General features: G+C 34.5%; 1 protein-coding gene across 2 annotated transcripts; it reads left to right on the forward strand.

The window, feature by feature from the left end:
* The first annotated feature begins 2,480 nt into the window (after nucleotides 1-2,480).
* LOC148200926 (ribosome biogenesis protein BRX1 homolog 1-like) lies at nucleotides 2,481-7,378 on the forward strand. 2 transcript variants are annotated; one of them, XM_088113740.1, is made up of 9 exons: nucleotides 2,481-2,637; nucleotides 3,920-4,146; nucleotides 4,260-4,401; nucleotides 4,665-4,743; nucleotides 4,944-5,068; nucleotides 5,536-5,637; nucleotides 6,466-6,534; nucleotides 6,620-6,718; nucleotides 6,806-7,378. In XM_088113740.1, the coding sequence occupies exons 2-9, from the start codon at nucleotides 3,935-3,937 to the stop codon at nucleotides 6,935-6,937; spliced, it is 960 nt and encodes a 319-aa protein (XP_087969866.1). In that variant the 5' UTR covers nucleotides 2,481-2,637; nucleotides 3,920-3,934; the 3' UTR covers nucleotides 6,938-7,378. The 2 variants fall into 2 exon arrangements, with proteins under 2 accessions (XP_087969866.1, XP_087969867.1); XM_088113741.1 differs by having other exon boundaries at nucleotides 2,486-3,841.
* The last annotated feature ends 6,469 nt before the right edge of the window (nucleotides 7,379-13,847 follow it).

The following is a 13,847-nucleotide window of genomic DNA, read 5'->3' on the forward strand; positions in this document are numbered from 1 at the left end:
AACGAACGTCACAAAATTCTAAGCAGCCTATTCCTACTGGACGATCTAAGTCTCGGCCTTCACTTCGACTTCCACGAGATTTTCTTCTTCTACCACTTCCTCCAAAAGAGTTTCTCCATCTGCTCACATCCACACGGATGATCATTGCATTGGCAGGACGGACGTACAGGTACAAGACAACACAAGGAAAAACGAAAGGGTAAGCTTATGTAATTTAATTCATACAACAAACATACAAATCAACATACGAGCAATACAATAATATATCAACATAGCAATAATCATCCAAAACTCTCATAAAACAGACCGTCCGGACTGTATGAATCCATGTATCTACAGGCGTTCGTGCACCCGGGTGATGTGATAACTAGAAAACACTCAACAACTGCCACCCGAGGTTAGTCCTATCAGTCCAAAGTACTCCTAAGGACTAGGACCTCCTGCCGTTCCCACACATGACCTACTCCCCTCTACGTGAGGACGAGCACTCACGGAACATCAGGATGAACTGCCATCAGTAGCTTTACCATGTTCATACTACACAACTTCTCATATGGGAAGTCTGAGGTCTCTGTATGATGGGTCCTGGGTCCTGTTTAATTTAGGGTTTGTGCCGGTGTGACTTTATTTCACTACTTTTATTAGTTTCAGCACGACAACGAAGATAGAACCAAATAGAATCCCAAGTGGAAGAGTAAGAAGCATCATCCATAAGAGAATCTCAGCATAAGAGAAGGAAAATCCCTGATTGAAAAATGGAGGTAGAGACAGAGACTATGGTGGAGAAGAGGGAGATAATCAACAACGTGATGTGTCTTTTGACAGACCCAGATGGAACTCCCTTGGGCTCTCCCATGTACCTACTTCAGAATGTTGGCCCTCAACACCTCAATCAGATTGTTAATAAGCTTCAAAACAATGTAAGCAAGTCCCTTTATTCTTCTCAAATTCTATTTTACATTTTGTTTATTATTTATAACATTGAGCGATTATCTATGCTTTCATTTTAGGAAAAGAAGTTGCCGTATGCTTTCTATATATCAGATGAGGAGCTCATTGCGCCACTTGAAACATACTTGCAGAAAAACAAAGGTTAGTCATGTTTGTTTACAATAAATTATTTATTTTTCTTTCTTAATTCGTTGTAAATTCACATATCATTAAAATTATACCACATACTTCAATTAAAAGCAAATCCTTTATCTTTATAAAACTTCCATAGTTTCCCCAACTGTAACTTACACCTTAAGAAACTTCTAAAAATATGTGCAAATCACCGATTAGTGATTGGAAAGAAACTTTAAAATCTAAATGGAGTCAAAAATTGACACATGCAACAGAAACTCCTTACATGGTCAAGAATAAAGAAAATGCCATGAAAGAGAGAATAAAATTTACTTGCTCTAATCACAAAACTGATCGGTTAAATAGGTAACCCTTGACTCCAGAATCGCCTAGACACCTCCTAATCATCGAATAGATAACTTAGGAGTAAGAAATTTTAAAAAGAAGTGAGAGAGAACAAAGATAAAGACTTTTAAAAAGATGAAGTGTTCTTAAAATAATAAAACAAGTTTAAAAAATTCTATTTATATCATAAAATCATTTTATAATAGAATACTCAATCTCATTATTTTAGTATACCTATTTAGTCTAATACTCTATTTTTTTAAGTTCTTACAATAAAGATTTTAACTTTTAAAAAAAAACATAATAATAATAAATGAATTAAGATGAAAAAATATCAATTATGTTAAAAATATATATGTATATATACATATATATATATATAAAAAAAATAGGTTTAATCCTTTACTACATCCCTATTTATGTACGAATTTCTCAATTGGGTCCTCGTTTTTTAAAGTGTATCAAAATGGTCCCTAATTTTGAAAATTGATATCAATTGAGTCCTTTCCGTTAAGTTGGCTGGACGGCGTTAAAAAAATTGATGAGTGGATGCTGAGATGGCAAACGAGCGCTCGTCCACCAGCGAACGAACGCTCGTCCAGCAGCGAACGAACGCTCGTCCACCAGAGAACGAACGCTCGTCGACCTCTTACTGCTGGACAACCGCTCGTTCCACACTGGACGACCGTTCGTTCGGTGGTCGACGAGCGTTCGTTCGCTGATGGACGAGCGTTCGTTCGCTGATGGACGAGCGTTCGTTCGCTGGTGGACGAGCGCTCGTTCGTCATCTAAGCATCCCACTCATCAATTTTTTTAACGCCGTCCAGCCAACTTAACGGAAAGGACTCAATTGATATCAATTTTCAAAATTAGGGACCATTTTGATACAGTTTAAAAAACGAGGACCCAATTGAGAAATTCGTACATAAATAGGGATGTAGTAAAGGATTAAACCTAAAAAATATTATTAATATAATAAAATTTAGAAATAAAATAAAAACAAAAAATAGAAAAATAAGGAAAATCTAAAATGCCCAATGTAAAAACCTAATAGGGTTTTCTGCTTGCGTGGTATTTGAAAAAGGGAGAGGGGGACTGGATTTGAAAAACGGGGAAGGGAGCTAATTAGTTTATGGAATTCGGAAAGCTGGAAAGAATTAGAGGGAAGAAGAATACTGGATTGAAGAAAGAAGAAAATTAGGATTGTATTGGTTTCACACAACGAAGGTTATTTACCCAAATCTTATCTCTTTGCTTGAACTGTTTAAATCACTGGTCAAATTTTCTTATCTTTTGGATTTGTTCATGCGCGTTTTCTTAATCTTTGTTAGTTGTATTTCCTCTGTTCTGCAAATCTGATGCATGATTTCTTAGCATTATTGTGATAAATTTGTGTGTCATAATTTTTTGTGTCTCTGTTGATTCATGGATACGGAATAAACAAGAAACCATAAACAAAAAATGACAGACCCATTATCAGAGATGATTTAAAAAAAAAAATTAAAACCCAAGGTCACAAACACAGAGAAGAGATATGGCTTTTGATTTCAAAATTTTGGATGGTGAGATAATGAAAACCACGTCGCGCCAGAGAACATAATGCGGTGGTTGAGCGATGCTTCCGGCAAGTGGTTTCGTCAACACCAATGACGGTGGCGATGATTGAATAACGCAACGCAGGAAACAGTCAGCGGCAACGGCGCGGCCAGCGATCTCGGGGTTAGGTTAAAAACATATAAAATAAAAAAGTTAAAATAATAATTAGAAATTGGATCCGGAACAGGGGTGTGCTAACTGTCTTTCAAAAAAGAAATTTCAGAATTGATCTACCGTTTTGGCTCTGTTCAGGCGACCAACAATACAATCAACAGAAAGACAGTGGACAAGAACACAAAATAGCACACATTCAAAGCCAAAAAGTAATAATACACCATAAATTAAACTACCAAACAAGGCTACAAAAGAATGCTGAAGAAAACCAGTGAAGAAAACCAACCTGGATGAAAAAAAAAACAAACCAAACAAATGAGTGAGAAAAGGAAAAAGAAAGGAAAGGAAGAAGAAACTGAGATGAAGTGAAACGAAAAGGGAGAAGAGAGGAATCCGTGTGAGAGATGGGTGGGGGGCGCACGGAGAAAAAATAGGGTTTTCAAATTAATTAAAAAAATCCTAAATGATAAAAAGTAAAAAAGTTTTAACCTAAGGACAAGCGGAGGAACATGGTGTAGTGGTGGAGGCAGCAACACCCTAAAAGTCGTATATGTGGGCTTTCCGTAAGGCCCATCGGGAATAAAGGCCCAATTTAAGCGTAGTCCCTTTGCTAAGTAGAAAAACCTTTTGCCCCCATTGCTGCAACTCATTCGTTTATTCATTTGTCGCCACCACCGGCGAAATCCCATTCCAGTTTTTCTATCATCTCTTCCCACCCCAGGTGCGTACCTTGCTAAAGGGTCGTTGGCAATTTTTTGTTTTGTTTTGTTTTTGTGATTGTCGTTCTTGGTTTTTGCAGATTTTGAAGAAGAAAATGGTGAAGAAGAGAAAGCGCAGTGAGAGTGGTCAAGTTGTTGCACATCCTAAAAAGGAAGATGCTGCTCCAGAGAGACCGGTGAGGACCCTTCTGGGTTGGAAGGATAAGAGTCAAGTCACTGATGAAGTAGAAGACAATAACGTTGCTTCACCAATATTTAGGAACAAAGAGAAGGTTTTGGTCACTTGCTCTAGGCGTATCAGTTACAGGTACAACCTAATATACACCCCATAACTTTTAGTTACAGTTTTTGTTGCTTTTTCGAGTTTGGATATTGTTATGGTATTCATGGGTGGAGTGATTGTTTTCCATTAATTTGTAGGTACCGACATTTGATGTTGAACTTGGTGTCACTTTTGCCGCATTGCAAGAAGGATAACAAGGTTGAATCAAAAGAAACTAAAGGCGCCACCCTTAATGAGCTTGTTGAGCTCAAAAGTTGTTCTTCGTGTTTATTTTTTGAGGTATTTTATTTATATGCCACAAGGTTTTTTCAGTGCCGTGTTACTTCAATTTAGGATTGATATGTTGTGCTGTTCTCTAGACTAGTATTTGCATTTTTTTTTTGCGCTATTTGGAAAACCTGAAGCATGCTAATGGGTAGGGGAATTCTTTGTTGGTCACAACTGTTGATGCTATTTCAATGAGATGCGGTCGTGAGTTTGAGTCTGGTCAACTTGTTATATTCTATTAGTGTCTTCTCTCATTTTTTATGTATCAATTTCAGTGCAGGAAAGCAAAAGATCTTTATCTCTGGATGGCCAAATGCCCCAGTGGCCCATCTGTAAAATTTTTAGTCAGTGCAGGTATATTCCGATTCAATCATTGTAATCTTAATATAACACTAGTTTGCTTGCTCTGATTATTTAGAGTTCTGATGTCTGTATACTCTAGGCATCACTGGTCATTCTTCCTAGTGAACTATGTCTTTTGTGTTTCTCTCTCTATCTCGACCATTTTTTATACACTTTTAGTGATTTTCCTTTTTCCTCCACTGTTTTTTCAGTTCATACAATGGAGGAGTTGAAGCTAACGGGAAATCACCTAAAAGGTTCTCGTCCACTTTTGACGTTTTCTGCAAATTTTGAAAAAGATGCACATTGGAAACTGTTAAAGGAGATGTTGTTACAGGTGTGTTGTTGGTTTCTTTTGTTGCAAGTTTTTTCGTTTTTGTCCATCTAGTTCCATCCGAGGAAAGATGGATTTCTGTAAACTTATGTTGATAACTCTAATATGTGCACTTTCGTATATAAGGTAAAGGTTAGCTTGATGATTTCATCTTATTTTTATGATTCGTGATGTTGTAAACCATGAATTTCCGGCCAAATTAAGAACAGCTTCATGTGCTTTCTACCAATTTAATTGGAATCTTACATTTTTGTCGTCATATATCTTCCTACGATTTTTTTCTCAATTTATTATGTCTGATCAATGAAAATTCAATTGATGTTATTGTTATGCCCATCTATTTTACATAGTTTATGTCATATATCTGTTTAATGTATATTTTCTGTGTGCAGTTCTCTCTATTTCTGATACTGTTGTTTGTTTACTGTATTTGATAATTTCTAATATACTATTTCTTTCCTTTTGTTTAGATATTTGAAGTACCAAAGGACCATAGAAAGGCGAAGCCCTTCCATGATCATGTTTTTGTTTTCTCAATAGCTGATGACCATATATGGTTCCGGAATTACCAGGTTTGTGTCTGAATTTCGGAATTACCATAGACTATTTTTGCATTAAGATAAAGGTTAAAAAATCCTGGAGATTATTGTTAGGAGCATCTTTTCTGCCTATTTCTATACAAATTAAGTGTATGCATTGTTATTATAAACATGTTTATTGCTCTTTTTAGCCACATGTTAATGATTGAAGTGAAGTTTGGGTCGAGCATTTTTAACCTTTACTCCTTTACTTTCTTATAAACATTACTCAATTATCAACTTATCTATACATTTCAATTTGAAGTTTTAGTTTTTGACAAGACTTAGATAATATATAAAGAATGGTTAACCACAGGAATTTTGAAGATGGAGGATATTTGACCATTATAATGAGTTTAAATTTTATCTACTACCGATGTAAAACATTTTATTTGTAAATACATTAATATGTTCCGCTATGGTATTGTTTTGTAAGCTCAAAGGTTAAACTATGATGCATGTAATGTTTTATTTTATTGACCATCTTTATTCATTTAATTATGGTCAGTCTTACCAGATCAGTGAAGATCGAATCAAGTGGGGATTTTGGTTTGACCTGTGCATGCCTGCGATAGATGTTATACTCCGTTTTTGTTGGACAATATACCGTTAGATTGAGTCATTTGTGTTATACTCATGACATGGTCATTAGAGGACAATTGTTACTATTAGTTGTTCGCAATACTCCTATTTAATTCGAACATTATATGGTTTCATTTTCTCCTACTATATAATATTGATTTTTCCATGAGACAATATTGTAGTATTTTCTACCTGTTGCTAATGCCTACTGAGGAATGTTACATCTTTATTCCCTTGCAGATTTCTACTCATCATAATGAATCAGACAAATTACCAAGGGGAGGCCTTGATAAAATGACATTGATTGAGGTCTGAAAACTGGTTCTTCATGTATCTTTTGATCTTTCAATTTCTAACATTCATTTAACCTATGAGCAAACTATTATTTGTTTAGGTCGGTCCACGGTTCTGCTTGAATCCAATTAAAATATTTGGTGGCAGTTTTGGAGGCCCGACATTATATGAGAATCCATTTTATGTATCTCCAAATCAGGTACCAATCAATATATTTTTAATGTATGCTTTGAATTTCTCTAGCTTTCTACTAATAATTATATCTGTCATTGGTTGGTTGTGATAGGTTCGGGCTTTGGAGAAAAAGAAGAAGTCTGGAAAGTTTGCTAAGAAGGTCAAAGCAAAGACAAGGAGGAAAATGCATGAGATGTCTAATCCTCTGGAGCCTGATGAGTTTGCAGATATGTGGAAAGATTGAACATTTGGTTGTCAGCAACAGCTTTTGATGTGAATTGCTTTATATCTTCAGTTGGAGATATAGGCTGTACTTCTTTTTCTTCAATGTTATTTTCTGTTATGGTTGCAGAGGCTGGTTGTTCTCTTATCAAACATTGATTTGGTGGAAATTAAATTTTGGCAGAGAAGGTTCCAGTTGAGTTTGAGATTAGGTTTGAACGATATGTTTATTGTGAGCTTCCACCTGTAGCGATGGAAGTTCTATCTGAGCTTTCATCTCCTGTGGAGAACAACCTTTCTTTTGTATCTCACCCACCCAAAGTAATCAGATTTTGGCCTATGACATTTTTACCATGTTTGTGTTTTCAATATGGTTTGTTTCGGGTGGCTCTTCGACAAAACAAAGAGATTGAAAGTATTTTAGTTGATTTGTCCTTTTTTAAAATTAACAATTTTTGGCTTCTTTATTGGTCGTTAATTTCAGGCGTACTTTTGTTTCTGGTTTTCTTAACAAAAGAGAAGGGTTTCCAAGGCCCGAATTGCGCCATGGGCTCCCAAGTTGTGATTTTTTTCTACACAGTAGGAATATCTCCCTGCACCCCCAAAAGTACCAAATGATCAAATTGCCTTTAAACAAACTCTTGAACTTGGTGGTACCACAAAATTATATCTTCTGAATGTTTCACAATTTAATTTATCATTTCGGAATGAATTTTTTGGAAGAGGCTATAAATTATTCCAGAAATTTTTTGGCACAAAAACACTTTTCTTTCGGTCTTATGCAATATTTTGAAAAATTAATCCGAAAAATAACAATCTAAACCTATGAAAGCGTACAAAGTCATGTTAAGTACTTGAATTATAGGACACTTTTAACTTTTTGATTGATCAAATTTAAGAGCCATAAGCCGATATTCTAGAAAAAACTATAAATTGATGATCTTTGGCTTGAAAAATATTACGAATGGAACAAAAGGATATATATACTTCCTCTTAAAATAGAAAGGATTTTTCTTGATTTTAAAATATATAATTGTGAAGGAAAACCGTGAGAAATAATAATAACTAATAAATCACTGGCAACTCATTATCCTATCTACCTAGTGTGATACCACGACATAGTTTTCATTATCAAATACTCATGAAAGCATGTCACGTCTCAAACATAAAATAATGTCCCATGTCGGTGTAGAACATTGAATAGTGTCCCATGTCGGTGTAGAACATTGGTATAGATATTACCAAGAATAGTAGATAATATATGTATAATTTGCCGTATTTTTCTTCCTCAAAAGGAAAACTTTGTCAACACACTCTTTTAATTGATAAATTTTGAAACAAAAACAAATAATCATAGAAACTAGTATGTTAAGATAACCTTTCAAAAAAAATATTGGAATTGCGTTATACTACGGATCATGTATGAGATGAAAGCAAGTTTAGCACGCAACTAAAATACTTCATGTCACGCTTTTCACCAAATTTTTTAATTGTTTTCACATTTTTAGTTACAAGCAGTATGAGAATATAGATAAAAGGTAATTCAGCATTCAAGTAAGTAACACGACCCTTCGGATAATCAACTAAAATCTTAAATTTATAATAAATATAATTATTTATCTTTTTATTTAAATTTTATATTTATAAATTTCGAGATAAATTTATAATTAACTAATGTAACATCCCAAAATACAGTAATTACCATAAATCAGGATTAATTACAATTAACAGTAAAATAAACAGTCTTTAATATTAACAGCATTCAGTGGTTCGAAACCGAACGGCTTCATTACAAAATAACGAGAGTATAAGAGTAACAGGGAATAAAGCGGAACGAACGGTTTTACAAAAGGATTAACCGAACGTCCAAAACGATCTAACATTAACAGCCTAACATCTACGAGCGCTCTAAGGCTCGGCCTTTACTTCAACTTCGACCAGATTTGCATCTTCCAAATTTTCTTCGTCTAGCATTTCTTCAAGAGATGCACCACCATCTGCTCACATCCACAACGGATGATCATTGCAAGACAAGACGAAGATACATGGACAGTAGACAACACAAGGAAAAACACAAGGGTAAGCTTACGTAATTTAAATTCATACTTCAACATTTATATTTAAACCATCACGCAATCAGCACATATACATATAACATCAATCAAAGCATAAATATACTAATGCTAGACAGACCGTCCGGACTGTATGAATCTGTGTAGTTACAAGCGTCCTTGCACCCGAGTGATGTAGTAACTGGGTAACACCAAACAGCTGCCACTCGAGGTAAGTCCGTTCTTACGTCGCCCATGTTAACTTATGGACTAAGGACCTCCTGCCGTTCCCACACATGAGTACCCCCTTCTACTTGAAGAGGCGTATCACGGAACATCAGGATGGACAGCGAGTCTTAACTTATCCACAGTCATACTTTACAAATCTCAATTTCCAACCAAGAGTCGTTCCTCCTTGGAACGCTCGTTCAAATCTCAAACTCATAAATTCACCTCATATATGGCTCGTTCATTTTATAATTCTCTCAACATCACATTTTCATTCTTAGATACACTTCTCAAAAGAAACGAACGTTAATTAACTGTATGGACGAACGCTAATTTAGATCAGGACGAACACTATTAAAAACAAACGATCGACATGAGGTCGAACGCTATCGAAGACGAACGCTCGACATGAGGTCGAACGCTATTGAAGACGAACGCTCGACATGAGGCCGAACGCTATTTAAAGACGAACGCTCCGGTATAAGACGGACGCCCTGTAGAACAAATGTTCGACATAAGGCCGAACGATATTAAGGACGAACGCTTCGGTATAAGACCGAGCGTTACTATTTCATAAAGTTTTAAATATATAAATACTGCTGAGCTAGACGAACGCTCAGATATTCCATTGGGGACGCTCATTCGCGAGCAGAATTCTTTCCAAATGAAAGAATTCCAAACTGAGTTATTTTAATGAAGACCGAACGGTTTAAGACCGTTCAGGGACGAGCGTCATTTATCAGTGGGAAAGAATAAAATTTCATATTTCTCAACCTTAGGAATTTTCCAGATTACAACAATTTAACTTAGACTTTATACTTCAAATGAATCTCAAATTGATGAACTTTATACTTTCACTTCCAGATTAATTCATACTCAATAATCAACGTCTTAATAATTCATGCATTATAGTATTCATCCATTACTCATACGTTTCAATCAGCATGCAGTTCAACAACCCAAAAATCATATCAGTAAACATTCATAACAGCACAACAGGACTCGTTCATGCAGATTAGAAAAACGCGTATACAGAGATTTCATACCCACAACCCACATCATGCTTTCATACAATCATACACGTATAAATTTAAATATATGTAAGCTTCCCTTACCTGGATAGCAGTGTACTTCCAAAAGCAAGATTCTAGGGTTTCCTCTAACCACTTCTTACACCCAGGTTTCGTTCAACAGTTCCCACGTAAAACTAAGACACCAAAAATCAACACAATTCAGACCTAGAACCCATGCATGCAAACAAAACCAGGGTTCGCATGAGACCAGAAAAGACGAAGCTTCAGACAGGAGAACTTACCAGTTCCGATCCAAATTCTGTTCGGTCCAAATGAAAGATCACAGCTGGACGAACAATCCTACGGTTCTGGAAAGTGAATTGGAGAAGAAGAAGATGAGTTACAGAAGAGAGAAGGTCACTGGTTCTAGAGAGAGATCAGAGAAAATGGAAGTCTGGTTCAGAGGAAGAAGATGAGTGATACAGGTGAGTGGAGGGTTTTCGAAAAACTCTTTTTGCTGAACTCACGTTCGTTTGAACGAACGTCTCCCTCGCTGACACCTGCATACCAAACTCTGAATTGGAAACTTCCAACGTGACAAGTGGCGTGTGTGCATGCAGAGTTTAGTGCGCAATTAATGCACTGGACGTGTGGCACGGCTCATTTATGGAAGCAACTAGGTGAATCAGCAGCATAATAAATACTGATTTGACACCTAATTACATCTCTAATTTACCGGGATCTCACAACTAACATAAACTTAATTATGATTCTATATACTTCACCTTTAAATTTGATTATTAGAAATATTTAAGTAATTGGTGAGTGTTCAATTGATCAGTTTTTTGATTGATTAATTGTTGAAACATCATAGTTAAGATACGTTTTCACTAACTACAATATTTCGTTTAAGTATATGAATAAACACCATCTAGATGATGATATAATATCATTTATAATATAATTTTAATACGATTTAAATCACATTATTTTTTAATCTCAACTTTAACCAGTCCTTTTAATATGATTTAGATTCACATTATTTATTCGTGAATCTCAACTTTAACCATGACATTTTTGTCCTTTAGCCAGGTGAATAGATATGATATTCCTCAATCATGACTTAAAATTATCTGATATGATCATTGATTTTCTTAATGGGAATCACTTTTCTAGAAGTGTAGTCTTTGGTTAGCACTTAAAGTCACGGCCACAAAATAAATGTTGGCCTCATGTAACTCCAAAAGAAACAGAACATATTCCAATGTTAACTCTTAAACCAAAAATCCAATCACCATTTCTTCTTTACATTTCTGGTTCCAATTGGCCTGAGACATGAACTGAGACATGTTATATTTAAATATATGTTTATGTGGAGTTGGAATATGTGAGTGCTGGGTGGCCCTCCAACAATTTTCTTAACCTCATCAGTTCATAAGTCTTAAAGACAATGACCCTTCCATCAACCACTCCCACTCACTTATTTTATTCCAATTTACCCCACAAAAAGATTTTCCTTTTTCCACCTTAATCCACCAACTAAGTGACCATTCTATTTTCCACATAACCCCATTAGTCACACACCAAATCCATTATGTCAGTCCACAGATTTCTCCTGTTAGAGTACAATGGATCACATAATTAAACCTCTTAACTAGCTTATTCCATTACAAAAAAAAACTAACCCCATTATGTGTTTCTCCACTGTTTTCCAATGCCAGACCATAATAATTATTATCATTATTTCTATCAATTGCTGCACTGTTGTCGTTCAACCAAAAGATCTTCATGTTTCCTCTTTCACAGTGTAAACGATTCTATAAATTTATATTGCTGAAAAAAATAAATATTTAAACCAGCTTAATTTATTTAACGAGACTCACATTTTCACAAGGTCTTTCAGGTACGGAATTGAGGTCCCTTACTCAAAGTATTCCAAACTGTCCATAAGATAAGTTGCTTGTCAAAGATATTTCGATCCTCAAGTCAATAATATGACCGACCAATTAATACATTAAGTGATGCATATAATGTGCATGATGATTTTAAAGTCATATATATATGAAACTTTTATTTATAATAGTTGTAATGAGTCTTTATCTTTTATTGTCCAATAACGACCTAATCATACATTAATTTGTATTACACTGTTAGGTCTTACTGACACGAGCTAAAGAAACTTTATTTATAATAATTATTTTTTTTAAATAAATGTTATATTGCACTTCCTCTTATTTTTAACAAACTATAATACTGTCTTTTTTTCTTGTATAATTGGGTGTAATAAGAAGTGTGACTAATAATTGTATTGTCGTGTCTCTTAAACTTTTAGGGGTCCTATTTAGAGACTTTAAAAGCACAACAGTTTCAGGTTTCTTGTTCCTTCTTTTGTGTTGGTTGCTTCATTGATACAACATCAATAATCCATTTGGAAGTTCCAAAACAACCAACCGAATAATAAATAAGTCACACATTATCCGAATTAGGTTCCTCAAAGATACTTATCAAGAATACAATAAGTGTGTCGTGATTTAGTTTATTTCCAAAATAAATCAGACTTTCATATTTTTTAAGTCATCTTTAAAAAGGTTGTTTTCAAGTTTAATTTGGAACAAAGAGACAAATTTAGGACATCTTTTAGATTTCCCTTTAAATTTCTACATATGTCTAATAAGATTAGTTTCTTTTCTATAAAGTTAATTTCGAGTTGAAAGACTTAAACAAACTTTAAAATGTGATTTTTATTATAATTTTATTTAAAATATTTTTTTCAAAAATTGAGTTTTTTTTTTTGTTTTAAAAAAATTTTGAAGACTTTTTTACTTGGAAGCTTAAATTAATCCCTACTAAAAAAATGGAGACCTTCTTTTCTTAAAAACTTAAAACAAGGGTTTATCAGTTTGGACTTTGAAATGATCCTGATAACTCTAGAATCACCTAAAATTCTCTCAAAGATAACTTTAGTCTACTAAAATCACTTACATGAGTTTTCATAAATCATATTCTTAGTAAACTTTTGTCGTATTTGGTCAAATGATTTGATGAGTTAGAATTTGTGATCTCTGATATTTATATATATAATGTTAAATAAGAAATTAAATGTGCAATGTGAAAAATGTTAGTTGAAATGATGCTAAATCTTACTATACAAACTTATTAATTAGTCATACTAAAATAAAATAAAATATTGAAAGATGGAGTTACTATATATACGAGACAAGTTCCTGAGGCCCTCCTTTGGAAAAGATAGAAGAAAGAAAAATTGCAGCAATTGATGCTCCAAACACAAGAAAAAGAACCAACAATGATTTGAAGTTTCACACAAGACAACCTCAAAGAAAAAGAAAAACCAGATGGGCGTTTTAGTAACTTCCGAACACTCTCTTTCATGGAAGATCCGTAACTGTAGCAGTTGTACTTAATCATGGACTATAAATTGATTAAACTCTATCACATCCACACCATCCCAAAATCAAAAACCAGTTTCCAAAGAAAAAAGATTACAACTTTGTAAAAAAAAGTAGTAAAAAGAATGAACTCAAGCAGAAGAAGTGAATCGGAAGAAGGTGGTTTGAGAAAGTTGAGTTCTCCCATAGCTTACCTGTTTGGTGGCTTAGCCCTGATGCTCGCAGTCATAGCA

This window comes from Vigna umbellata, chromosome 4 (genome assembly GCF_029865625.1).
Source record: "Vigna umbellata cultivar VRB3 chromosome 4, Vumbellata_1.0, whole genome shotgun sequence".
Classification (NCBI taxonomy): Eukaryota; Viridiplantae; Streptophyta; class Magnoliopsida; order Fabales; family Fabaceae; genus Vigna; species Vigna umbellata.